This window comes from Parasteatoda tepidariorum, chromosome 8 (genome assembly GCF_982258835.1).
Source record: "Parasteatoda tepidariorum strain Cologne lab strain chromosome 8, Ptep-v5.0, whole genome shotgun sequence".
Taxonomy (NCBI): domain Eukaryota; kingdom Metazoa; phylum Arthropoda; class Arachnida; order Araneae; family Theridiidae; genus Parasteatoda; species Parasteatoda tepidariorum.
In genome coordinates this window covers 17,314,168-17,342,158 of record NC_141762.1, presented here as the reverse complement: position 1 = coordinate 17,342,158, position 27,991 = coordinate 17,314,168, and the positions used below count along the sequence as shown (strand labels likewise).

The 27,991-nt window shown below is 26.9% G+C and overlaps 1 protein-coding gene across 2 annotated transcripts in view; it reads left to right on the top strand.

Annotated features, from left to right (window-relative positions):
* The window catches only part of LOC107439097 (ATP-dependent RNA helicase DHX33), a 34,939-nt gene extending 8,579 nt beyond the window's left edge, over positions 1-26,360 (top strand). For both annotated transcript variants that reach the window (XM_087149903.1, XM_087149904.1), the window contains exons 6-22: positions 583-700; positions 3,105-3,203; positions 3,672-3,757; positions 5,630-5,715; positions 6,798-6,880; positions 6,970-7,067; positions 11,708-11,806; positions 14,198-14,272; positions 14,802-14,892; positions 15,079-15,147; positions 16,640-16,728; positions 16,940-17,006; positions 17,086-17,190; positions 18,351-18,481; positions 18,753-18,819; positions 20,115-20,233; positions 25,774-26,360. In XM_087149903.1, the coding sequence (XP_087006029.1) occupies positions 583-700; positions 3,105-3,203; positions 3,672-3,757; positions 5,630-5,715; positions 6,798-6,880; positions 6,970-7,067; positions 11,708-11,806; positions 14,198-14,272; positions 14,802-14,892; positions 15,079-15,147; positions 16,640-16,728; positions 16,940-17,006; positions 17,086-17,190; positions 18,351-18,481; positions 18,753-18,819; positions 20,115-20,233; positions 25,774-25,885 (1,594 nt within the window). In that variant the 3' untranslated portion in view covers positions 25,886-26,360. The remainder of the gene's footprint in view (positions 1-582; positions 701-3,104; positions 3,204-3,671; positions 3,758-5,629; positions 5,716-6,797; positions 6,881-6,969; positions 7,068-11,707; positions 11,807-14,197; positions 14,273-14,801; positions 14,893-15,078; positions 15,148-16,639; positions 16,729-16,939; positions 17,007-17,085; positions 17,191-18,350; positions 18,482-18,752; positions 18,820-20,114; positions 20,234-25,773) is intronic.
* Positions 26,361-27,991: the final 1,631 nt, after the last annotated feature.

The following is a 27,991-nucleotide window of genomic DNA, read 5'->3' as shown; positions in this document are numbered from 1 at the left end:
ATTTTATTGAAAAAATTTCAAATTAGTTGTAACTAAACTATATAATGCATGGTTTAAATATCTGGACCCACAAAAGTTCTTATTTTATGATAGTATACTAATGGAATATGTATGGTGATGTTTAATAATAAAAAATTGTTTTTTGATAAAATTTTAAAAGTGCCATAGCTTTTTTCTTTTTTGATGTTGTATATGAGAAATGACTTTTTTTAAGTGTTAAGAATTGAATTTATGGTCATATTTTTAATTTAATGGTTTTGAATGATAGTAAATAATGAAATTAATAAAAGCAGTCTTCACTATAAACCTTAGAACACAATATATCTTTACTTCTTTTGCAATATCTTGTTGATTATTGTAATATTATTTGCTTATGCCTGATTCATCAAATAATGAATTAATTTGATTGTGTGGGAATTCATTATGTTTCATCTTGGACTAATAAGTTTCTTCTTTTTTAATGTAATTTACTGATTTTAAAATAGCAATATAATTAGTTGACTTAGTTTTGGAATAGTAAATTGGATTTTTGAAACTGTCATTTTTTTTTGTAGGAAATATAACTTATTTTTTCTTTTATAGTTATAGTTTTGTTATACTAGATGAAGCTCATGAAAGAACTTTAAGCAATGATATTCTCCTTGGTACAGTCAAAAGTGCTCAGAAGTTAAGAAGAGAAAAAAATTTGCAGCCTTTAAATGTATGTTTATAAAATTAATAGTTGTTTCAGTTATTGAAGTACTTTGTTAAATGGAATAACCAATCATTTGTATATTCATTTTCCATTTATTTAAATGAATACTCACTTTGTTTTGAGATCCTTTTTTCTTTGGATTGCCGAACTTAATTTGTGTGTTAATAGGCTTTTTGACTGCATCCATAAAAGTTGTAGGAATTAAAAGGCTGTTAGTGTAACAATTACAAGCCACATTTTTTTTAATTATTCTGATTAGAAATTTATTTTAACAAAAATAAATATAACAAGTCTTATTTTTTTAATGTTTTATTGCTGTTTTTTCTTTCGTCCAAAACTATAGTTTAAAAAAAAAACAAAAAAAAAACAGCTTTTTAAATATTCTAAGCATCTTCTATTATCACTAAATATACCAACACTTTACAGTATAATACAACTTACAATAATCGGTCTTTTGACTGGTTATGGTATGTTTAGTGTTAAAACATTAAACACTATTTTGCACTAATTATTAACACTAATTATTTGCCAAATTTCATTATTCTTTCCTTTTAAAATTTATAAACTTAAACACCAGTTTTTAAAAATGTTTTTGTTATTCAATAAGTCCTTCAAATATAGTATTTTAATATCATGAAGATGTTTTACAAGATGTTGTTTGAAGACATTCACACAAGTATTTAACACCTTTAAGAGTATTAAATTAATTTTTATATAAGGATCTCAGGAATACCTAATATCCTGATGTATAGGCCTCAAGTAAAGAAGAGAATGTCACTTTTTTTTTAACTACCAGAAAAGTTTTACTTTTTCTGATAGTTTTCCAAGTTTCAATTTGTTTACCAGAGCTTTTCTTAATTGATCTTTCTTTCTCCTTTTACTTATTATTCATAATTTAGATTAAATTTTAATTTCTAAATCAGTTTTGTGAAATTTAGTTTTTTGCTGGAGAAATATAAATTTTATTATTTGCTTTTTGGTTTCTATTTTCCAAACTGTTGTATTTACTGAAAAGTATAAACGCATTGTAATGCTAGGATTTTTTTAAAAAAAAAGGTGGGTATTGTATAACTCTTATCAATTCAAAGGTGAATCACATTTAGTAGCTTATTTAGTAAACATTATTTTCTCAAGTAAATATTGATTATTCATAACCAATATTCCTTTATTAACCCAAGTCTTTATTTAAATTTACTACAAAATGATTTTTAATATAAGGTTAATTTAAGCTGAAGTATTTGTTGTAGCAACAAATAGTTAATGTTATTTTTTTTTTAGAAATTATTCACCGTGTCTATGCGTGTGCAAAACGTCCACACTAAGTTTATTAAATTTTCTAAGCATCTTCAAAAACTGTTACTATCTATAATACTTATGTTTCTCATCAAGTTGAATTTAAGTAAGCCGTAAAATATTAGAATGGTAATAATTTGCAGATTATGTTTGTTAAAAATTTGTTATATACAACTACCTATTTCAAATGTAAAATGGTATTGTAGTTTTTCATTTTCTTTTCAGTCTTAAGAAACTTTTTCTTTGGAAAGGCAGGATCAGTTTTTATGTTATAAAATAAGAAATAATAGTTGAAAAAGTGCTATATAAAAAATATAAGACCTTCGATTTATATTTTTTTTAAATGAATGATCAAGCTTTTTTACATTTGGGAAAAGTTGTATTAAAAATTTCATTATAATAAGCTTTCTCCTTAAATTAGGAAGGAAAAACTTTTTTTTAAGCAAAAGCGAGAGGCAAGGAACTATCTTATTGTATTGCAAATGATTAATAAGTTTAGTATGGTATTTGTAAATGGTAAGGTTTTAGGATAGTTGAGTTAGTTAAATGAACTCTTTCCAATGAGATGATCTAAGTTCAAGTCGTGATTTTCATTTTAAGCACAGTTGCTATGAAAAAACTTTTTTTTTCAAACAAAAGCAACAGGTAAGAAACTATCTTCATGTATTGTAAATGTTTATATTGATGTTTGCAAATGATAAGACTTTGCGATGGTTAAGTGAAGTTTTTCCAATGTGAATCAAATCTGAAATTGCAATTTTAATTTTAAGTGCTGTTGCTATGTTACTCCGATCGATAAAGAAAGTCAGTAAATTTATCTTGGATGGATCATCCTTATCTTGGATGGTATTTATAGTTTCCTTTATTGTGTCATGCAAATGGAGACTAATTTCATTAAAAAAGAGTCTGAGTTTGATCTTGGAATTCACTTTCTACTAGGTTAAATTTAATTTTTTTGAGGTTACAGAGATGAACAATGGTAGTTTCTATTCTGTGTTATGAATTCACTGTTTAATGCTGGTTATAAATAAAAAAAATTTAATGTTTATTTTTAAATAGTTTTTTTTAAAAGTTTTCACTTCGTTTTTAGGACAATTCTTAGTCTTATTTCTTTTAGATAATTGTGATGTCTGCCACTTTAGATTGTAAGCAGTTTTCAGAATACTTCAACAACTGCCCATCTTATAAAATACCTGGTCGATGCTACAATGTAGATGTGAGTATTAATTTTTATATATATTTGCTCTTTTTTTTTGCAGTAAAGTATTGAAATGTAATTTTGAATCAGATATTAGATAGCCCATCTCAGGGGTTTCTGCTGCATTTTATATAAATCAATTAACTTTGACAAACTTATACTAAATATTTATTTCATTTAAAAGTTTTCTGCCTTAAAGCTTTATAAATTGGTCTTAAACTGCTACAGCATATTATATCTAAAGCTCAGCGTTCCTTTTTTATTCATACATTATTTTATTTTTTGCAATGATAAATGTAATAATTCTTAAATTGCAGCGAAACTGAATGAACTTTTATTCTATTATAGATTTACATTGAAGCTATAGCAACTCTTTGTGTAATGCCTAAGTAAAGATAAAGCAAGCATAAATTGATGTAGAAATGTGTTAAAAATTTCTTTTTCTTAATTTGGTGAAGAACCTATTCATTTTATTTATTATTTTAGATATTACAGCCTACAAGGAAACAATCTGGTTATGTTGATGCATCTTTAGCCACCGTCTTCAAAATACACCAGAACGAAGAGAAGGGGTACATTGTTATTCTTTTTGCTAAAATTATGGATCTTACATAGCTGCCAACTGTTCTGATTAAATTGTATTTTATCCGAATATTTAGCTCTGTTCTGATTTTTTGGTATTCTATAGTTCCCTCCTTACGCTAATTTCAGAGTGTGTAGCGTTTCTAAAAAGCTCTTAAAGGTGCTTATTTTCGTATTTTAAAAGCCCTTGAAGGTGCTTTTTTCATTGGGTGTTTTTAAAAGGTGCTTAATTTTCCCTTTACCATGTTGATTTTTGCCATGTATTATGCAAAAAGACACTGTTCACATTGTACTATTCAATGTTTTCACACAACCAGATTCGGCGTACGGTAGGTTAGTAGCGCATGAAAACGCCATTCGTTTTTACTTGATTTAAAATTTCATTATTTTTGACAATTGTCAAAAACTATGCCAAATTTTTTTTTCTAACATGGCTGTTAAAACCGGATAAACAGTCAATTGTCAAAAACTTGCCAACCCTGCCTAATTATATATTTTTTAAAGTGCTTACAAATATTTTTGAGTGCTTAAAAGTGGCTTTTTTTTTACTGTAAATTTGGCTATGCACCCTGGATTTTCTTTCAACTGAGGGTGGGTCTAAAAACTAAAAGCAGCGCATGTGATTTTTCCACGAACATTACAGAATTCCGCCTATCTCCAGACCATTAGTTCATGGACTTCTGCGAATCAAAAACTTATAATCTGAGAAAATTTTGCAACTTCTGCTAAATTCCGCTAATGAAATGTTTACATACATATGATTTTTACGCCTATTCTTTTGGTTTGGCTGATTTTCGCCATTTTGAATATTTGGAACTTTGCTTTAATCTGCTAATATCTTGACTCTTATTCATGCTATTTTAATATAAATAATCGATTTTGGTATTTACCCGATTTAAGAGTTCCACATTACATTTCACATTCATGCAATTTAAAAATCCTACATCATGATTCGTATTCACAGGAGTTTAAAACCCAATGTCACAAATTGTATTCACGCGATTGTTATATCAGACATCTATTTTTGTGTTTATATGTGATTTAAAGACAACGTATTGAGATTGGTATTAACGCGATCTGAAGATTATGCCTCATGATTTGTATTTACATAATTTAAAAATTCAATACTGTAATTTGTATTTCCAAACTTTTAAAATCTAATATTGCATTTTAAAATCCAATATCGCAATTCTTGTGGAAGAGATTAGTTGCTAAAAAGGTGTGACATTCTTCATTAGTAAGTAATTTAATAAAAATTGTTAGTTAAAAAATTGTGTTAAATATGAAACATGTATAGTTTATAAATTGATATCTTGATATTGAATTTTTGTGCATAAAATTTTCATTTTGTGTCACTATAACTCCTGATTGACTTTTGCTTTGTTTTACTATTTTTGTTTTTAATAAGTTGGCAGCTATGATTTACTATTGACTAAATTATTGGTACTATTGAAATTTCTGAAAATTCTTTTATTTAACAATAAAGTTGTACTTTTCCTGACAAATGAGTTGCTTGGATGAAAAATCTGCAATTTTATTTATTTATTTATTTTAATTATTGTGTTAAATCAAGGGAAATGGCAAATATAATAAAGCTTATAACAAAGATTACAAACTAGAATTAAAAAAGATATTAAGCTAATGAAAACTTCTACAAATGTTTGTGCACATTGAAGCTGAGCAGATATCGGATAACATACTGATCTCAATTTTTTCAAAAAAAATTCAGTTAGTAGTTTTTACCTTTAGTGGTTATCTTATTAGTTATTTTTATTCAAATATATGTAATAAATAATTATTTAGTGTATTTAAATTATATTTTTTTCTACTTAACTTTCATTTGTGTGCTTTTTTTTCTACAGCGATATATTGGTTTTTTGTACTGGCCAGGAAGAAATTGATTATATGGTCAAAGAAACTAGTGTTCTTGCAAAACATTTACCTATTGGTAAGTAGAATTTAAAATGACTCTTAATTTTGCTTTTCTATAAACACTTTATGTTCGATTTTTTAATCATATAAAATCTAGACTATTTAGAATAATTCTTGTGTCAGATGACTTTTTTTTTTAAATCTATACAGAAAGTTCTATTTTCTACTGCATAGATTCGGGCAGTTTTTACATCCATTAGATATATTGGAACTCAATTTTTTATAGAGTTCAATAAAAATATTCTAATGGTTGTTACACAATTATTGTTTGATACAGAAATAGATTGTAATTTAATATAAAAGTAAAAACAGATTACAATTTAATACATTACAAGTTTAAAAAATTTGCACAAAATTAGTTTTCAGCATTCTGCTTAATGGAAAATTTGTCTCCTTTGCCGAAATTTTTTAGTATTACTCATTATTATTTAGAAAAAAATACTCAAGAAATTGTGATGTCACTATTTTTTTTTATTAATTGGTAACATCAAGTATGTAGTTTGATTATAGTATTTTTTAGTGATAAACCGTGTTGAAATAATTCAGTTTTATTAATCTTTTATTTCTGCACTATTATACTTTGTAAACTGAGTAGTGCAGGAAATTAAACTTATTTAAGTGTAGAAGAATTGAAAAGTGATTCTTATAATAATACTTATTAAATGTTGCATTGAAATGTTTCTGAGCGAATACTTTACTGTAGAAAAAAAGTCCAAAACAAGATAAATCAATATTTTGTTTTATGTTTAAAGTATCATTAAAAAATTTATGCTTTCATGTGTAATTAATAATCAATATAATTTTTTAAAGTTAAAATATTTTTCAAAACGAGTTTTGAACAAATTTTGTCAAAATTGCTACAAAAGGGTTGAAACTAGTTACAAGAGTCAATAAATGCTAGCAGAAACTTCTTTCATTGCAATTTTGTGTTTGCTGAAAGTTTTTCATTTTATCTAAGTTTGCGGATGTGTCCTGAATATTTTCTTTTTCTACTCAAGTAGAAAAATATCCGAGAACTCGTAGTTTAATGGCCTAGCAACAAACAATTGGCATTTCATAATGAAAATAATAATTTTGATTTAATGTTTATTATTTTAGATATAGGACCAATTTATGCTTTCCCTATGTACAGTGCTCTGCCAATAGAACAACAGACGTCTGTTTTTAATCCAGCACCTGGTGTAAGCATTTTTTTCTCTCTCATTTGATATGAAACTTCTTTTAAATTTTGGTATCATTTGCCCAATATTGATATGAACAAATTTTTTAGGGTTCCAGAAAAGTAATATTTTCAACAAATATTGCTGAAACCTCTATAACTATACCTGGTGTTAAGTATGTTGTTGATACCGGCAAGGTAAAAGCAAAGTAAGTGTTCAGCATTTCAAAATAACATTTAAGAAATTTTATTTAAGTGCAATTTTATATATATATATTTTAACAAGTTTTAAAAAAATTTCTCTTACTTTCGAGCTTTGCTCCCAAGTAATGGCAGTTTTGCAATTTGGATTTGAAGCCAGAATTTATGTGAATTGAATAAATTTAAACCTTGTAAAAAGTGTCCTAGTAGAAACTGTTTGTCAGGTAATTTATAGAAGTGAGTTTAATTAAAACCTTTTCAAGCAAAAAAATAGTATACTTCTGGTATAGCGGTTGCTACAAGATCTGAAAAATGATTATAATCAAAAGTGTTTTATATATAAAAGATTTATGTATCTATATATCTCTATAAAAATCTCACCAGATTAATTTTTGCCATTTGTTTTATTCCATATGATAATTATTGTCCAAATATATCAAAATATAGACAAAATATAAACTATAAAAATCTTTTTTCACTTGAAATTTACCAACAGGAAAACAATTTATATGCATGTTATGCTTTGAAAGCATTAACATGGTAGATTCGTAGTGTGGCCAATGTTTATAAAAAAATGTACAGGAGCATGGAAAAATAATAGAATTTGATTAAAATAAGGGCTGGAATCGCAGAATGAGAACATCACATGCAGGTGGATAGACAAAGAAGAAACGATTGACCTTGGAAAGAGAGTTTTTATATCTCTCTGGACAATATATTTAAATATTATTTGTTTAATATTATATATTTAATATTATATAACTAATATATGATCAATTTCCCAAGCTTCTAAAGACACATTTTCTGAGATAATTAGATCAATATTATTACATAGCTGCCAACTGTTCAGAATTTTTCGGATTTGTTCCGAAATTTTAAATCAAATGTTAAAGTCTGATATTTTTGTATAAAAATCCGAATTTTCCTAAAATTGCAGTATATTTTCTTTGAAATCAAACCTTAGTTCTGATCGCCGCAAGCTTCCTGTGATTATTGTGTAGAAGTAATTTTCAGTAGCTTTTTATTGGAAAATACTATTCCAATAGCTGTTGCTGATCATTTCACTAAATTGAATCTTAAACAACTATTATTATTTTTTAAAAAATGTATTGCAGTATTTAAACACTTGCATCAGAAATATTTGCTTATATTGTAGATTATTATTTACCTGTCTTTTATAATTGGGAAAGGAATAATTTTATATTAAAAGGTAATGGTTGTTTTTAAACTATTATATGGGGATTCCTAATTATAAAATATTAATATTATAAATTTCCCTCAAAGGATAGTGTTTATAGTTTTGTTTTACTAATTTAGTTATGGTATTTAAATTTTTGTCTTGCGTAATTGGTGCGTAATTTTGTCGCGTATAGTGTTCCTAATTTTTTATTCCTAAGGTGGGCAGCTATGTTATTACTTTCTTTGTGGGAATGGTTTTATATATTGTCCAGAAAAATTTAAAAACCCTCACTCCTAGGTCAATTATCACACTTCTCTATCTATCTACCAAGATGTATTGTTCTCATTTTTGGACCTCCCGCCCTTATTTTAATAAAATTACATAATTTCTCCATGTTCCTGTACCTTTTTCAATCAACACAGGCTTCACTACGAATTTACAATGTTAATGCTTTCAAAGCGTAGCATGCATATACATTAAATAAATACCATAAAACTTCATATTCATATTATTTATACAAAATTCAGTTATAATTAAATGACCGTTCTATCCCTTTATCAATATCAAAACTTAAAAATGATGACTTACTGTCAAAATGATATACATTCTCTATTTGTTGAGAAACAATTTTTTAATTTCAAGAACTTCGATTATTTTCAATCATGAAATTCTGAAAGGCTCTAGAAAAAACTTAGGAAAGTTATCTAAACATCAAGATTGGTTTATAGCCCATGTAAAGAAAATAAGTGAAAATTAAACATGAATTTAAATTAAAAGTAAAGCTTAAAATGAAAAAAAAGTAAAATTATTAATCATATTACAATAAATAAAAGTTAAGTGAGAAATTTAACATCACAACTACCAACAACAAAAAATAAATCCTAATTTTTGCAATTGCAACACTGTTTTTATCCAAAACAGTCCAATGTTGCCATTGCACTTTTACTTGTGTCCAATGCCTCATTTATGCTGTCAGTATTCATTTTATTATTATTTTTCACACTGTTACTGATGTCATATTTATAATTAATGTAATTCAAATTAATTAGATAGCTTGCATAGTATAATTCTAATAAAATTAATACACATTATTAAAATTTCACTCAAATATTTTCTTTTATATGCTTAGTATAAAAATACTACAGTTACTCTTCACATGAAAAATTGCTTAGGCCTGATGAGAAGTAAGCGTGAAATATTTTTGGACTGTTAAGAGTTAAAATCTTCGAATTAATTCATCATGTGTATAAAATAAGCTAAAATACTTATATGAAGCACAGAAAATTACTAAGACTAAACATTAAGAATTCCTTCATCTATATAAATGTAAATATTAAGAGTTAATTTAATAACCACTAAGGCTGTCAATTGAACTCTCAATTTAAAGACCAGTATATTGTCATCCAGGGCTTATTTTATAAACTTCTATAAATATTTGGCCTTAAGATTTATTTGATGGGGTTACTCTTACTTTAATTTACAGTTTATAATAAAAGTATGAATTTTCAGTTTATTGCCATTTATATTTGAGGAATTTCATACTAATGAAATTATATTAAACATTTTATGAAATTTGTACTTACAACTAACAAATAATTAAAAAACTTGCCATGCTTTTAGAATAAAAAAAAATCATGCATATGAATAAATTTATTAACTATTATTCAAAATCTGAAAATTATCAAAATTCATTTGTATAAAATTTATATGTTTGTTAAATTTATCAGTCACTGGGACGGATGAACGAAACGGACATTATAACTTGAGGTTACCATAAAAATTCGGACAAATATTTACTTATAAATATTAGATTTTGTTTTGAAATAGAATTTGTTTTTTAAAAAGAAGTATTAAACTGATTAATACACTGTTTTTATGTGTCAAGAAGTACAAGTATTATTTAATAAAGTTTCATTAAAGGTTAAAAATACCTTTAGATTTTTTTCAAATGGCATTTTTTAACATTGCATTTATACTTGAGCTAGTCATTCAGTGCTTTTTCTTTTTTAGATTTTAAAATAATGCTTCATGAGAATTAGAACACTTTGTGCTTCCACCCTTAGAATTACATTATTTTTAAATATTGTAAACAATGGATCTTGTATGCAATTAGTGATATTGAGCAATTTGTGATTCTTTTTTCCACTTTTCAATTTCTGCTCTAAGCATATGGCGTTACACTGATTAGAAGCAGCCATTTTTAGTAATTAACATACATCCAAAGAATTTATCAAAACTAAAATCAAGCAGAATGGCAATAATACTATTTATTTTAATACTAAAATAATTCACCTCTTACATTTCTCAAAAAGAGTAAATGCAATTTTAAAAAATGCGATTGAGGAATATATTGAACCTTTTGAAGAGAAATTTTGGAAAGTTATTATTAGAAGGACAGAAAACTTCAATTTCTAAATGACGGTGCAAAATTCACTTAAAATATTCTACGATGGTGCATAACCAATATTTGACGATTCTTTTGACTAGATTATGTCTAGGACCTCGTTGGTCGGAAAAATTTCGGAAACCTGTTTTTGGAGTATTTCGGGGGTGTTAAAAAAAAGTGAAAAATTTTGCTCACTATATTGAGAAGAACTGTACATTCCAAACGTTCATAAGTGGAACACTAAAAAGCTGCCGTATTAAAAAATGTAGATTATGCGGCTTTTTTTCTTTCTTTTTCAGACTGAAAACATTGATTAAATAGAGTTTTGTAAATAGTTATTTATTTATCACAAATTTCTTACTTTTGTAAGATTTGTTTGTTAAAAAGTCTATTACACTAGTGTGCAAAAATTTTTGGTCAACACGTGAAAGGCATTTAAACCTTTCTATGTGTTTTTTTTTTAAATGAAAATTTCCGTTTTATTTAGTCAAGGCAACATATGTATTACACTTGATTTCAGAACTTTTACTTTTCTTGCAATTTAATGGAAAATGTAATCTTCTTTGGATTAAATTTAAATCTTTGCACTCAGTTGAGTTGAATATTTCTTTTTTTGTATAATTCGAGTCTTGTAAGAACTAATTTTTTAAAAAATAATTGTCAATATTAAATTAAAATTAAAATCGGAATTTCTGTAAATAAATCTGCAAAACTTATGCTCATTTGCTCATTGTACCTTTCAATTGTATTTTTATCCAATTCTTAGATAAAAGAAAATCGCTTCACGAAAAAAAAATACCTGACTGATATGAAAATTGCATTTGTTTAAAGTGACTTTCAAAGCACTAACTTTGTTTTTTGGTTGATAAGCATATTAGAAATGTTTAGGAATAAAAATATACATCATTTATTACATTTCCAATCAACCATCTCTAACACTGAGTTTGACCAAAGACTTTAGCACGCTAATATATATTCTTATTTTTAAAACTTATGTTGCCTGCCTGTTTTATTTAGCTATTGTTACAAATTAGGTAAATGCGTTATTAAATCAATTTAAGCATACTTATAATGTGTTTTAGGTCTTATAATTCCACCTGTGGTTTTGATATACTCCTACCTCAATACATTTCTAAAGCACAAGCAATACAAAGAAGTGGCAGAGCTGGTAGAGAGTGTGAGTAAGTTTGAAAATTGCTTCAATATTTTTTTCCTATTATATTCACTGCCAAAAAATTTTAGTCTACGTGAGCACCAAGCAACCACTTTACACCAAAAATGTAGTGGAACATTAGAGCTAATTATTTTATTTTATAACCGTGGTTGAACAGCTGACCCAATTTTGAGTTTACGACTTGTATTTGTGTAAATCTTTCATCTAGGATATTTCTTTGTGCAGTTTAACACTGACGAAGCTCCTTTATACTAATTTTGGTTTCAAATAATTACCACCGTTTTTGATGTTCAGTAACATTATCATTTCTAATTACAATGAAATATAAGAGTCAGTAAGGTTATTTTTAAGATTCATTTTAAAGGCTTGCATACTAATTTATAAACAAATTCAATAGGTAATTCAAACATACCCACTCCACTTAGAATATTAACATGAACTAGGCTTAGCAGAACAGAAGTGCATAGAAATTAAGTATTGTAAAATTATTTGATATAATTTACAGCAGGATTCAAAATTGTTATTAAATTCCTTAATTTCTAAAAAAAAAAAAAAAATAGAGTGTCCGTAAATGCCCTTAATTATTAAACAGTTCAATAAATGTCCTGAAATTTTTGTGATTTTCCAAATTTTTGTTGAAATTAACTGGAAGACAAAATATTTATCGAAAAAAGAATTGAAGAAATTTCAAACACAAAAATTATGTTATATTCTATATGCCATGAAACAAAGTGAACAACATAGTCTTCATAGCGTGTCAAGTACAGTATTAATCTACTTCCAATATTAGAGACAATTACTCTTAATTTGATGGCATATAAGTATTCCTTGTGGGAGAAATATATAAAGAGCTCTTATCTCTCTACTTCCTCCTCATCTCTATATGGTGCTCCGCTGTTTTTCACAAGAGCATCATCCTCGTAATTTGCTACGACTTGACCATTTCCCCCCTTTTTTGTTAAAAAAAAGTAAAAGAAATTTTCTTAAAAAAAATCTGATCTTTTTAAAAATGTTTCTTATTTCACTTAAGTGCAGGAACTACTAAAACTATTACCAATTGCATGTCTCCAAATCCATGTTGGTATTGTACAAATTGCTCTGATTGAACAATCAGCATTCTTAAATTTTTCTTAATTTTTGTATTTTGGATATCCAGCCCTGTTACAGACATTAGTAAATTATCTTAGGACAAATTCATTTAAATTACACTATTAAAAACAAACATGTCTTTTAAAACAGTGAACTTCTGTTTCTGCATATATTTTGTAACTTGTGAGATAACTAGTTTATATATTTTTATGTACCACTAATTTAAATTATATTACTAATACAGTTGAACTGTCACCATTTTTTTAAAAATGGGAATCTAATATTTAATTGTAAAAATTCAATGACCAGCTTTTTTTTCCTATATACTATTTATAAGTAAATATCTCTCTAACTAGTGTCAAGCATCTATATACACATACTTTTTAATTCTTAATTTTTTATTTAATATTTTAGTATAATTGAAAGTTGATCTAATTATTGTTTAGGAATGAAATGTATTCTTAAATTTTCAAAAAATCTACAAGCATTTAAGAAAGCAATTTTTTTGTTTTGTTTCTACTACTTATTTTACAATGCATAGTTATTAATTAAGAAGAAAGTTACATAGCTGAAGTACAAGAAAATATATTCAAAATACCTGGCTTAGAATTAATTAAATATTAAAAAAAGCTGAAACTATATTAGGAATAGTTAATGGTTTAGAAATTAACTCTTAATTTGTCTTATTTTTATGCTTAAATACAATTGAAACTTAAAGCAAAAACTAGAATTGTTGAAACAACTGTTAATTTTTTTTTAAGATCTGAATAAGAAAAAGGAAGAAATAGATTTTTTAAAAGTTTCTGGGTATGGAGTGTAAATTTTATAGTTTCAAAATACAAATTTTGTCTGTAAAATTTATCAGAATTATACTAAAATCAGAACAATGAAAATTTTTTTAAAAATTTATCTTTAGAATTAAAATAGTCTGTTCTGATAATTCAGTAGTCTCTGGTTAATAAGCAGTTGGTTGTCTGAAATTTGAAATCCCATCAGTGCGCTAATGGGTGTATCAGTGGTGCATCAGTGCAATGCACTACTGCCCACTTCTGTTCTAGTGTCATTGATATGAGTTATGTGTATCTTAGTTTAGATAAAGCATGTGTAGATAGAAAAAAAAGAAAAAAAAAACGTATTACATATTGTAAGTTTTCTAATTTTATTGCATTTATGCAAAAGATTTGCCAACATAATTTTTTATTATTGTAATTAATGATTGTAATTCTTGATTGCTTATAGTTTTATTTATTTTTTATTCAAAAATTTGTGTGTCTTCTTAATGACAGTTAATGATTTTTCCTTCCATCAGTGGAAAGTGTTACCGTTTGTATACGGATGAACAATATAGAAGTTTCCAGGAGCAAACTGAACCAGAAATTTTAAGGTGAATATCTTTTTTTGTATTTTCTCTTTTCATTACTTTTTTGTAAAATTTTAAAAGATCATTTAATTTAAATAATATTAAAAGAATTAGGTTTGTGTTATAATGAGAGAGCATGATTTTAAAATTTTGGGCAGCTAAGTTGAAAAATTTATGAGGCAAATTTTTATTAGCAATATTTTATCAAAATTAAGGCTTAATATAACTTATATGTCATTTTTTACTGTTTGAGGAAAAAGAAATTCATTTATATGTTTGTTTAGTAATTTAATTTTTAGTGAAAGGATTCAGAACCCTGAGAACATAAAAACCGATTCAAAATTGTGATCTGTTTATTCATTAGAGAATAAAATTTAATCTTTGGGTTGTATATATCCCATTCAGGTCAAAAGGGTTAAGTAAGTTTATGTTTGTAATGGTACAATTAATATAAGTGTTATGAGCAATTACTATTAATATACAATTAATTTATGTTTTATAATATACAAATAATATATGTTTTATGAGCAACATTATTTGTTTTTCCTATTAGATGTTGTCTGTCGAGTGCCATTTTAGAGATGGTTGCCATTGGCATACGAAATATAGTTGGATTTGATTTTATAGATAAACCATCTGAAGAAGTAAATATTATTTTTTTCTTCTTCAATTATAAATTTTTAATCTTTTGGGAAAAAAATAAGTGCTTGTTTTGTTTTAATTTTTGTAAATTAGATAGACGTGTTCTTATTTTAAGATGGTTTTCTGATAATTTTTATTTGTAAAATTTACTCATTTGTATTTTTGTTTGATGCATTGATTATTTGCAGAATATTGCTGCTGCTATCAAAACCCTGAAGCTTTTGGATGCTGTTGTAGAAAAAAATGGTTTATTGGAGGTAAAAGACATAATTTTTCTTTTATTATTCTATCGAAGAATTTATCTTTTCTGGACTACGAGGCTTTGCCCCAGGTCACTAATGCTTATTAACCAATCATAGGGAGAAGTGTTGTATTTTTTAGGCTTAAGAACATGTGGCTACTAAAAAAAAGTTTACTATCAATAGTTTTACATAAACTGATTTACTCCCAAAACAAAATACTTCAATTTTAACATAAAATAACTTTTGACTAAAATCCACATCGATAACAATTCCTTAGCAGAATTTTCATTAAACTTTTCTATGATTGACAATATCAAAAAATTTAAAGTTTTTATAATTTGGTTTGAATACCTAAAATTTATGAATTTTTTTTATAAAATTCAATGATTGTGTTTGTTTTTTTGAGAGGGGTTAGAAAATAATATGTATTTAAATTATAATTAAGTTTTGCTTGCATTGTCAACAGTTCATTAGTTATTTATTGAGGTTCATGTTGAAATTCCTATAGTATTTAGTTATATATTAATCATTGTATATTAGATACTATAGTTTAATCATCCTGAATTTCACATTTTGATGCATAATTCCCAATATTTGTGGATTCAAAACTAACATCTAGGAAAGTTTTGCCTGATGTATATTTCTAAAATGCGAAGATTTTTTCAGATTTTAAGTACAGTTAATTCCAGATTATCTGCTTTGCGGATCATACGTGCTTCACTTTTTTCTTTCTTTGATAAACAATATAGCATTTAGAATTGAAAATATATAAATTCATGCAACAATACTCTGAAATTAATAAATATAAGTTTTGTGTGCAACATATCAGCTTAGCCAGGTGTTTACACATATTCAAATATTGGGGCTTCAAGTGCAATATCTAAGCAAGAATAGGCATTCAAAGGGTAAAAATCGCGAGGCATTCATAAAGAGCAAGACAATGTGAGTCATGATTTCTAGCTGTTGAACTACAAAAGCAGGATGAAGTTTATATGGTGATACCCCTGATAGGGATAAATAACCTACTCACTGGGTATTTACCCGACCCACATCTATAGTTGTGTCTCAATTAGTTTAGATTCTACTCTTATGATCCATGTGATTTTAGAGTCATTTTCAAGTCCATATGCAGCTGGGAGAGTATGATACAGTGAAAAAGTGATTACCATTCCACCAATGTCCGCTCTTCAATCAAAACTGTGGTGGTATATTAAACATATTCTGTGGTAGTCTTCAGATTTTTACTATGGATGAATTTCAGATGGTTACAATAACTATAAGTTACTTTTTTTTAATGTTAACTTATCTTTTTTTTTGTTGTAATGTTAATAATTAAGTCAAACAGATCTGAAGTTTTAAGACATTGAAAATAGTGAGAATTACTTAAAAAATAGTTTTAAAAAAACTAATATTTCTTATTTAATATAAATATTCTAGGGATTTTAAATTTATTATCATTAACTTATTAATGACTTATAGTTTCCTTAATAATTTTTTTTTTATTTAGCTGACTGAGTGTGGAGAGAGGATGGTAAAATTTCCATTAGATCCTAGATTTTCTAAGATAATTATAGAGTCAAAGAAATATCGCTGCACGTAAGTTTCTTATTTTTATTTATTGTAATTTAACGTTACCTTAATAATGTTGTTGACATTATTCAACATTTAAAATGTTTCAGAATATTAAAAATTTTGTTATTCATATATTTAAAATTGCATTTCTCAGCAACTATTCAATCCATTTCACTCAAATTGTCACTTTTTTTAAAAATTGTTTTAATAAAAATAATAATTATTTATTTTATAGGGATGAAATCCTTACAATAGTTTCACTACTGTCTGTAGATTCCATATTTTATACAAAAATAGATGATGTAAGTACATTACTTTTTCTTTCCTTGAAAAAAGTTCCAAATGTACCATACTTAATCATTTGAATTTTCTTCTCTATAGAGGGATCAGTTTTCTAAAGCCAGACAGAAATTTGAAAGAATAGAAGGTGACCTACTTATGACGTTAGATGTTTATAAACAATACAAAAAATATAAAGGAAATCCTGTAAGTATGAAGTTAAGCTGTTTGCTAAAAAAAACTATTTTTAGTGTTACTTAAACTTATATTTTTATGTAATGATCAAACAAATTGAGCAGATAATTTAATATGCCTAAGGTATAGATTAAATGGTTAGTGCACTTTAATATTATTTCCAAAAAACTATTTTGCTCGTGTTGGCATATTAACAAATAATCTTCAGCAACAAATTTCAAGAGTATTTTTTTGAAGTACACTTTCACCAAATGGTTTAACAGTACTTTAACCCTTTCGAGCCGACTGTCACATATATGTGCCAGCAAGAAACGCGCTCACTTCCCGACCGACACACCCGCGTGTCAGAGAGTTTTCTCGTTCACCCCCGACCGTCACTTATTTGTGCCAGCGTTTCGGAACGTTTTAAAAAATGAAATTTCTTCCAAAAGATGGCATTGTATGTCCATATGGTTTCAGATACATGTAGATTTGACCTTCTACTCAAGATGAAAGTACAGTCACGTGGTTTTTAGGGGAAGGAGTGGAGGGGGGGGGAATGTTTTATGAGGGCTCTTTAAATTAGCACGTGATATTTATTTACAGAAAGTAAGGGAGTTTTTTTTTTCTCGCGCTACTTTCGATTTTCGGATTAATTTTTAGTGGATAATTAGATCTTGTAGGCTTGATTTTTTTTCTTTTTACCGTTATAATGTCGAAGCGTCGAAAAATTTTGACTGAGCTGGAAATAGAGGAAATTATGCAAAATATTTCAGATATTGATTCTGAAACAGATTCGGATAGTAGTGATAGTGACACTATAATGAAAATAAAATGTGTAAAATATACATTTAAACAGGAAATAACTTAAGTAAATAAAGTATCCATAGAAATATATATAAAGCATATGTCACTTAAATACTCAACAGAACAATATTAAACAACGCGCTGATATTTCGGTAATTTCATGGAATTAGGCTGAACATCGAAAAACCCTCCGGCCCTGGGGAGACACACGCTAGAGAGACTGCCGGCCACAGCGGTAAGCGCACTTTCGAGCTTTGCGTCGCGAAAGGGTTAAACTACCTATAAACTAGTCAATATGATGAAATAAATTCCTACAGTATTTTGGAGGGCTTAGGCATATCTACTCATAGGAAAAAATGTGTATTGTAATTAACTTTTTTTTGTAGGATTGGTGTAGAGAAAATTTTATTAATCCTTCAAATATGAGGACATGCATAGCTATAAGGAAGCAATTATATAATATTTCTTGTCGTGTGAATATCCCTTCTATTAACTGCAATGATCCTATGCAAATTCAGTAAGTTGTATCTTTAGTTATTTTTCTACTATTTGTCAATTTTTTTCAGAACTTTTTGTATTTGAATTTTAAAATATGTTTCATAACTTCTTAATTTTAAAGATGTCCGACTTCTTTGCATAATTTTTTTACATTGTCTTTCTTGTCATATATTTAGACCTCTAAAATAGCCCTTGCTGATGCAAATAAAACAAATCAGTTGAAAATTTTTATTGTTTATCTCTCTAGCATGTGTAATAAAATAATTTTGATGTTAATATTTTTTTTGCAGAAAATGCTTGGCGACTGGTCTCTTTTTTAATGTTGCTCTCTTGTATGAAAATGGTATTTACAAAGTAGTAAGTCATTCTGAAGTTGTTTTAGAACTACACTTTTTTACTTTAAAATTTTAGATATTAAAATACTGAAGACAAAATTGAAAGTATTGCCAGGTGTCCCATTGATTGACTATCATTCTGAAAAGCTAATAAAAAAGTAGTAAGGAGATGGAAATGTTCTGCTTAGCTAGTCTGGGAGTTAATTCTTGGGCTTTGGGTACCAAATTCCGAATTAAGTGACAAATATCATTAACAAACAATGCTAATGACTATGACAATGTAATGTTTCCAACTAGAGATCTCTAACTGAAAAATTTGTACCTCATTATTATTGCAAATAGTGGTTATTTTTTAGATAGTTTTTATCATCTAGCAATTGCTTCGATTTTGAAACGTGTCTCTTAAGCAAAACTATCTCTGAAATGAAAAACTTTCTGTGCTCATTGATTAACTCTTGTAACTAGTTTTAATTCTTTCCTTGCCACCTCCTTTTGGCGATTTTGTTTGAAAATCTGAGATTTTTATTGAACTCAGTATAGATTCATACTACAGGGATGAGTTAGATAAAAAACCAAAAAAGCTGAAAAAAGAAATCCAAAAATGTTTTGTGCAAAAATATTTTTTTAATAATTGAAAAAATACCTAAAATATAAGCAAGAAAAATGTATGTTGGAAACATTTATCCACAGAATGTTATGAATGTAATAAAAATATTAATCCAACATTTTATTTAAATTTGTGTGACTATGAATCTCTACATTTAATTTTAAAATCCCTTTAATACAAATCTCGATGTTTAATTTTAAAATCACCTGAACACAAATCTCAATGTTTGATTTTAAAATCGCTTGAACATGAATCTCGATGTTTCATTGTAAAATTGTGTGATTACAAATTCCGATGTATAATTTTTAAGTCACTTGAACACGAATTATAATAGTAGCTTTTAAATTGCATGAATACGAAACACTATACATGATTTTAAATCGGGATGTGTGACTTTAAATCAGGAAATATAATTTGAATTTGTGTTTGCATTGGTAAGAAAAAGCATGAAAACAATTCTCTTTTTCTTCTTGTGAATATCAAAAAGACAAGTTTTCTTTTTTTAGAAGCAGATTTATTATTATTTTTTTAGTAATAGTAGACAATTTTTGGCGAGCGGCATTCGCACATTCCTTTATATTATACCAACATGCTTTACAAGTTTGTCCATTATTCAAGATTTAATTTTTTAAAAAAATTTCCAGCGACATTTTTGAAACACCTGCTATATACATTTTCCTTCAAAATGTCTTTTTATTTTTGTCTTATAGGTAGAAACTAATCAAGAAATAAAAATGCATCCATCATCATGTTTGTTTAGAAGAAAAAATATTTCATGTTGCCTCTATACAGAACTTGTACAAACACAAGCTACACATATTTTAATGAAGTATGTCAATTTTCTACTTTATAATATAACTTTCATCATATCATTTAAGAGAGTTTATCAAAATCCATAGGCATTCTTTATCTCTTTTTTTTTCATTAAGTTCAAATTCTTTGTTTAATCTGCATTTATTATTTATGGTATAGAAATTTATTAATAAGTAATATCTATTGTATTTGCTTATTATAAATATTATAAGTAAACCAAACATTTCCTTTTTGCTTAGAATAGTAGAATAACTATAATATCTTTGGTTAACTATGTTTTTAACTGTAAGGTTAACTGCAAGCAACGTCTAAATATAAATGTGTGGTTTCTGCGTTCTAATGCCCATGTAACTGGAGAAGGAGTCACATTCATTTCAGTGACTTTATTTAAGGATCATTTAATTCAACATGCTGTTTTGTCGACAGGGTCATTTCGTTGACAATGGGTTGTCTCATGGTCATGTATAATTTTAAAACTATATTTAGGGTCTGTAAGGTTGCACACTACATAATTTTTCCCCCTTCATAATTTAGTACATTTTTACAAGTCAAATTTTTTAAAACTTAGTCTAAAACAAAATTTGTATCGTATGTTGCAATTCAGTTGATAGAAAAGTAGCATTTTTTGTTTTTAATTTTAAAAATTGCCTACTCCTTTTCCTGTACATTGCATTTCAGAAATGAAACCCTTATACATTAGGGGTTCAAGCTGCATTTTAAAAATATTTATTTCTGAGTTTGATTGTTGTGATACAGCATATTTTTATAGATTAGCATGACAAAGGTAATTGAAGTAACTTCTTTGACTAATTCTTGAAATAGCAAGTGAAGGAAGAGATAAACAAGGGAAAAAAGACACTGAGTTAATGAATCTACGAAGCATTTGATAATATTAGATATAGAAATATTTTTAGAACTGATAATTTTATTTTTAATTCTTTTTTTGTTTTGTTGATAAATTGACAGTTAGTTGAGTGAGGTTTAACAGAGACCAGAATATGTATCAACTTCTTTTTTTTACACCTAAATTGTAATAAAGCAATGCTCATATATGAGCAAGGGTTATCTTCAGATCATTACAAAGCGCATGAGTCACTTGGTCAACATGGTTGCTATGTCAAAATTTCATTTCGTCTATCCAGTAGTAGGTAATTATGTCGATTTTGTCACTTCATAGACTATGTAGCTTATTGTGAAAATCATTTCCTCTTGTCTTGACTGCTATTATCACTTATTTTTATATCTTTTAATCTGACTTTTATAATTTGGCCCATTTACATAATGCAGACAGTTAATCCTAGAGTAATTCTTTCTTATTTGTTATCTATAACAATAATGTGTGAAAGACTATTACATTAAGAGAACCATTGATTGTATGTTGAAATACAGTTATGGAGTGTGATGGTCTTTCACACCATATTATTGTAGATATAAAATAACAAAAAACAATAGAATTAACTGCCAGAAGTTTTAGAAGAGATTATAGTCATAAAAAATTCCTAGCATTAAAAACCGCACACATTACTTGCTTGAGACATACATCATGCTGTTGGCTGCAAAATTGAGGAGCCTTTATCCCTGTGACCATTTGGCTCGGAATACTTTTTACTTTTAGAAAGTATGCTTTATATTTGTGAAAGAATTAGGTAGATTAGAAATGTGTTTGTTAATAAACATTTATTAAGAATGAACTCATTTCTAGGGGGCCGGGATGGCAGAGCGCTGAACTCCAGTTCTGGAGTTCGAATCCAGCAGGATGAATACTCTCCGTGTAGTAAATTATTACGGATACACACTAAATCTGTCGGGTCAATAAGTCCTCCATGTTCCCATAACAAATTATACCTTTGGGGGTACTGAAGTGGAAATTGATCGTTCTCTGGTTCAAGTCAAAATTACGATCTCTGGGTGAATGAATGGGTCCGCCCTATAAACGGATGTGTCAAATTTTTTACCATAGATAGCGCCACTAGAAAACAAGAGCAATCTCACCCATTGCCATAACTAAAACCATATTTTTTATATTTATTAATTTATGCTGTATGAAATAATTTGTTACACAAATTAAACAAATATTTTACTTTTTCTTGGTGAAGTTATATTTTCTTCTGTCCTAATTAAGAAGGCAGTGCAACAAACTCCCTTATAAGTTGCAATTTCTTATTAAGAAATGAATTTACCTTATATAATAAAATGAAGCAAAACCTTTATACCCCGATCACCTATCTATCCTTTATGTTGACTTCTGAAATAAGTCAAACTTTTCTAGTAATGTTTTTAAACACTATTCTAAGCTCTTCAAATATTGACTGAGAAAAAATCTTTTTTTGAAAATTTTCTTTGTTATATAATTAGAATTCTCTTGAATAAGTAAAATGATGAGAAAAAAAAAACTTCCCTCAGAAGGAATAGATTTTTTTCCAACTCTTCTAGAAGAAGTAAAAATTAGTCTTTCTTAAAAGAGTTTTCAAAAAAAAATAAATAAAAAAAATAATAATTAAATACTTTTTAACAGTTTGTAATTGTACTCTAATTAATAATGGTATTAATTTCCTCAAAATTTTTTATATAATTTTTAAATAAGAGAACTAAAAAGCAACAATTGAATAGAAAAATAAATTTAATGAATGTCTTAAAATCTGTAAATGAGTACAGTAAAACCTAATTTCATAATTATATAGAAAAAAACTTAATATCATTATCAAATTTTCCTAATGCTAATAAATTAACAAATCACCTAAACATATACACTTCTACAAATTACATAAAGCGTGTTAATTGTTTCTACTCTAATACTTAAACTGAGAACTGAGTTTTAAAAAATATATTATAAAAGAGTTTAAATTTTTTTAAAAAAAGATATGAAAATGATTATTTTTTTCAAAAAGTAGGCATGAAAAACTTAACTTTCTTGTACTATATTAAATTTAAGTAAATTTGAGATGTTTTTATAATACTAAACTATTGTATTGGTCATTTTTAATTTCTTCCAACTTACTAATCAGTTGTTGTTGATGTCTGATGCCAATTGTCAATATTAACAAGCAAGGCAAAGGGGGTGCGTTTCTTATTTTCCAGTGGCACCATCTTTGACTTCTGCCACACACATGTGCCGCAGCCCTTTATAAAGAGAGGATACATTCACACATCTATCTGCAGATCGTACCTTTGACCTGAACGAGAGCACAATCAATCTCCGATCTAGTACCCATAGAGTTATTGATTTGTTAAAGAAACTTAGAGGACTTTGTGTCCCTGACAGATTTAGGATGCACCAGTCATCATTTCATACACCGGCAGTATTCGGACAGTGGGAATCAAACTCGTGATCTCATGGACATGGGTCCAATGCCCTACCAACCAGGCTATCACGGCCTAATAATCAGTTTAATATTAGATTATTTAATCGAATTGAAAATCATTCTGATTGATTATCAATCTTTTTTTTTTAATATTCAGTATTTGCTCAATAAAATTTTTATGGTCATGTTAAAAAGACTCACTAACATTTATCTTTGTTTTGATTAGTTATATCAAAGAAATATATGAATAGCAAGATAAATCATATAATTAACGGGATAAAAGACTAACTCATTTCTCCCTGTAAGTTTAAAACTAAAGCAATGCACAGTAAGTAGTTGATTCACTTGAATTTTATGGTATTTTTAGTTTTTCTGTTTATTTAGTTCCCAATATTTGAAAGCTTATATAACTATTACAGGGCTTCCACTGGTTAGGGAAAACCTGGGATTGACAAGGAATTTCATTTTAACTCTAAAAAGCAGGAAATAGTCAGGGAAAGTCTCAATGTTTTATAAAAAAAACCTGGACAATTCCTATATCACAGCAGGAAAATAACCAATTGTCAATAACAGCAATCAGTTATTGAGATTAGAGTTAAATAATTCTACCAATATTTTATTGTTAATTATTTTATAAAATTCTACTTTTTAGTAAAACTTATCCATGTTTCCATTCTCATTCTATTATATGTTTTTTTTTTGTTTACAAAATCTAATATTTGACGTTACGAATAATTAAAATCAAAGTTTCTTGATGGATGCATGGTATAGATAAAATATGGTGTGGATTTTCATTGAAATTTACCTGTCCAGAAACTAGGAACCTAGAAAATTCAGAGAATTTTTTTCTGAAATTGAGTAGGTATTAGGTTTATATAACAAGTCTATATAAGTACAAGGTACGTAGCGTTTTTAAAAAGTGCTTAAAGGTGCTTATTTTCGATTTTCGTTTTTTAATAGCCCGTAAAGCTGCATGTTTTTAAAAAAGTGCTTAATTTACCCTTTCTCAAAATGAGATTTTTTCCTTTACTTTGTTGGTTTTCACTACGAATTATGCAAAAAGACACAGCTCACATTCAACCCCAATCTATTTCGGGGTATTTTCGGCACATAGTGTTTAAAAATTTGACAATTGCCAAAAGGTATATATATATATATATATATATTGACATGATGGTTGAAACAACATAAAACTGTCAATTGTCAAAAACTTCCCAACCCAGCCTAATTATGATTTTTTTTAAAGTGCTTAAAAATATTTTTAAATGCTTGAAAAGAGCTTAAAAGGTGCTTATTTTTTGTTGAATAATTTGGCTACACACCCTGAACTAACTTTATTAAATGCCTATTGTAATATCTAATACTAACTACCTAATTAACACTTGTACTCTGTGAACCTGATTCGAGAATAGTTATAATAATACTTATTACTTACTTATATACTGGTTTTCAAGTTAACTCTCCATTTTGAATCACAATGTAGCAAATTTTTGCCATGTTAGGTAGAGTAAACCTCCAAGAGAAACTAATTAATGAAGAAAACAAAACTGCATTCTTGTTTATTTTGGCATTATCTATGTTCAATAATTTATACAAACTTTTATTATGTTTGAACTCTTGCTTTGTTTTGTTAAAGGAATCTGACACAGATTTCAGAAGAATATTAATAGTACATGACATATTATTAATATACTTCTGGAATATATACCATATCAGGGATCTGTCCAAGCCAAATTTACTATCGTTTAGCGGCACCTTCACAATTTCAAACAAAATACTTCACAAAATACATTTTCTTAAAATTTTATTTTTGTGTCTCGTAAGAAACGATAAATCCATATTTTTACGATTTTTTTGGGTTGATTTTTTAATTTTCACAAAGTAGGTACCTCTCAGAAAAACCTAGACAGACCCCTGCATATAATAATAGTAAATTAATAGTATACAACATATTAAAAATAGTTATTACTATTATTTTAGTATATAATTTGTATCTAGTATATATTACCAGTATTCTAGTATTTACTTTATTACTAGTATATAATTTGATTGGAGGTTTGAAAAGTTGACTTATATGCACTGAAATATACAGTATGTTATGCTAAAAATACCTAATATCTTATTAGTATTTTGGTACAAAGAGAAAAAAAAATTATTCTGCATTCTTGTTTATATCAGCAATACCTTTAATGATATGTACAATAATATATGCAAACTTTTATTTTGTTTAAACTCTTCCTTCATTTTCTTACAGGAATCTGACTTATATTCCAGAAGAAGCTTTAATTAGTGTTAAGCCTGAATATTTCAAGACTAAAATGACACGCTTAGCTACTATGAAATCTATGCCTATTTTAAGTTCATAACGCATTTAAAAAAAGAAAAAACGTTTAGTCTGACTGTTTATAATCAAGTATTTGCCAAATTCATTGAATGCATTTCTTTTATAGATTATCAAGTTCAATCAAAGCTTTAGGAGATAATCAGCTGATTTATTTCAAAACATACATATTAGAATTCTTTGAGATAACTATTGTTTTTATAAGACAAAGCAATTTTTTTTCTTCTTATTTAAATGCATTTAAGTTTTATAAAACTATAACTCTTAGTTTACAAAATAGTTTGATAATACATTATTTGTAAAAATATATTTAGAGTTCTACCCATGCACAACTATGTATATAACTATCTATTAAGTATTATTGTATATATTTTGTTTGTGTATAATTATCTTTGTCTCAAAGTGTTTTTACTTTTAAATTTCAACTTTTATGTGCCTCATCATAATGTTCATTCACAATATTGTATAATTTTTTCAAAAATAAAATATGGATTCATGGTGACTGTGATTTTTAGATGTAGCATTTAAATAATAAACTTTTAAAAAAACCTTTTCTGTTAAAATTTTTTTAAGGAATTAATACTTGATCATTCTTTATTCAATTACATTTCCTTACTGTTTTTGCATTTTATAAATGCCTTGTTAATAAAAAGGCAAAGTTTATAAACATTTAGCTTTTAGTTACTGAATTACATTAAGCTCAACATATCTTTATGTATGTCACCTAGCTGTTTTTAATATAACTTCGTTAAATGTGCAGTGTGGCCAATGTATGTCTCTTAATTTAAGAATGAAGGAAATTTTAGAATGAACAAGCCATCCTTAATTAGGAAGTTTAAAAATAAATTTTTAACTGCCTGATGAAAGAAGGTTCATTCTTTCCAAAACACAAATTGTATATCTAGTGACATTACTTTTCAAACTCACAAAATTTTATAAAAATCAGGAAGTCTACTTGTATTATACTCCTGCAATAGAGCCTGACATTTGTTAATTGTTAACGTTATATGCATTATAAACAATGAAATAGATATGAATAACTGTATCAATTTACCGCTTTAAAAAAATATTTTTAATATGTTATGGTTAGTTAATTTGCATTTTCACTCATATTTTATTTTCATATATAAAGAGTTTTTTTTAAAAACAATTTTTATTATGTTAAAAAAATTTAAGAAAAAAAGAATAGTTAAGATAATTTTTTCAAGAGTATTTCATAAATATAACACAATAAAAACTTTTTAACGTCCCATACAGCTACAAATTTAAAGATTTCAAAACATCTGTATCGGATTCTGTAGCGCTGAACATTTTTCAAATTTATTAATATTGGAAATTTTCGTATTTAGCTTTTTCATTGGTCGTCATTATACACCAGAGACTAGAAATAGATTAACTTGTATTTAAAAATATTGGGTCAACTTATACACTGGCTAATATTTTAGTTAATATTCTATGGAATGAATATTCTAAAATTTTCATGAAGTAGATTGTTATGTTTATGTTTTACAACTTATTAAAATTTAAAAAATTAATATGCAAAGTGTGAGTAATAAATGCAATTAAAGAAATATGGTTATGAATAGGATAATTTTTGTACATATATTACATTCCTCATTGTTTTACAGTGGCAAAATTATTAATCTTTTTTAGGTAAACGTGAAAGGCCGTGTCTGTGACGTATCACAGTAATGTGTCTGTGAGGTATCTGCTATTTCTCATTATGTATGACTAATTTTACAACACTGTTATTGTGTATGTTAGATTACAAATTTAGGTCTATTTAATTGAAAAAGTTCTTTTTGAGCTTGTTAATTAATAAACATATTTTGTAAATCAAAATTTCTCAAAACAGGTTTTGAAGGTTATCTTTAATTAGGCATTTATTTTTATTTTTTTAAAAATAACAAATTGAGGAAATTGTATAAATATGAACTATTTGTTTTAGGAATGATTATATAAATTTTTGTTTTGGGAATGCTATTTGGTCAATATAAACTTATAACATTTATAAACAAGATAAAGATCAGTATTGATTGCAATGTTCTGGGAATTTTGTTATTGCCTTTGCAAAATTTGTCTGCTCTTGCATTTTTTAGTTTTGGTGTAAATATAAGTGTTTTTAGGGTGA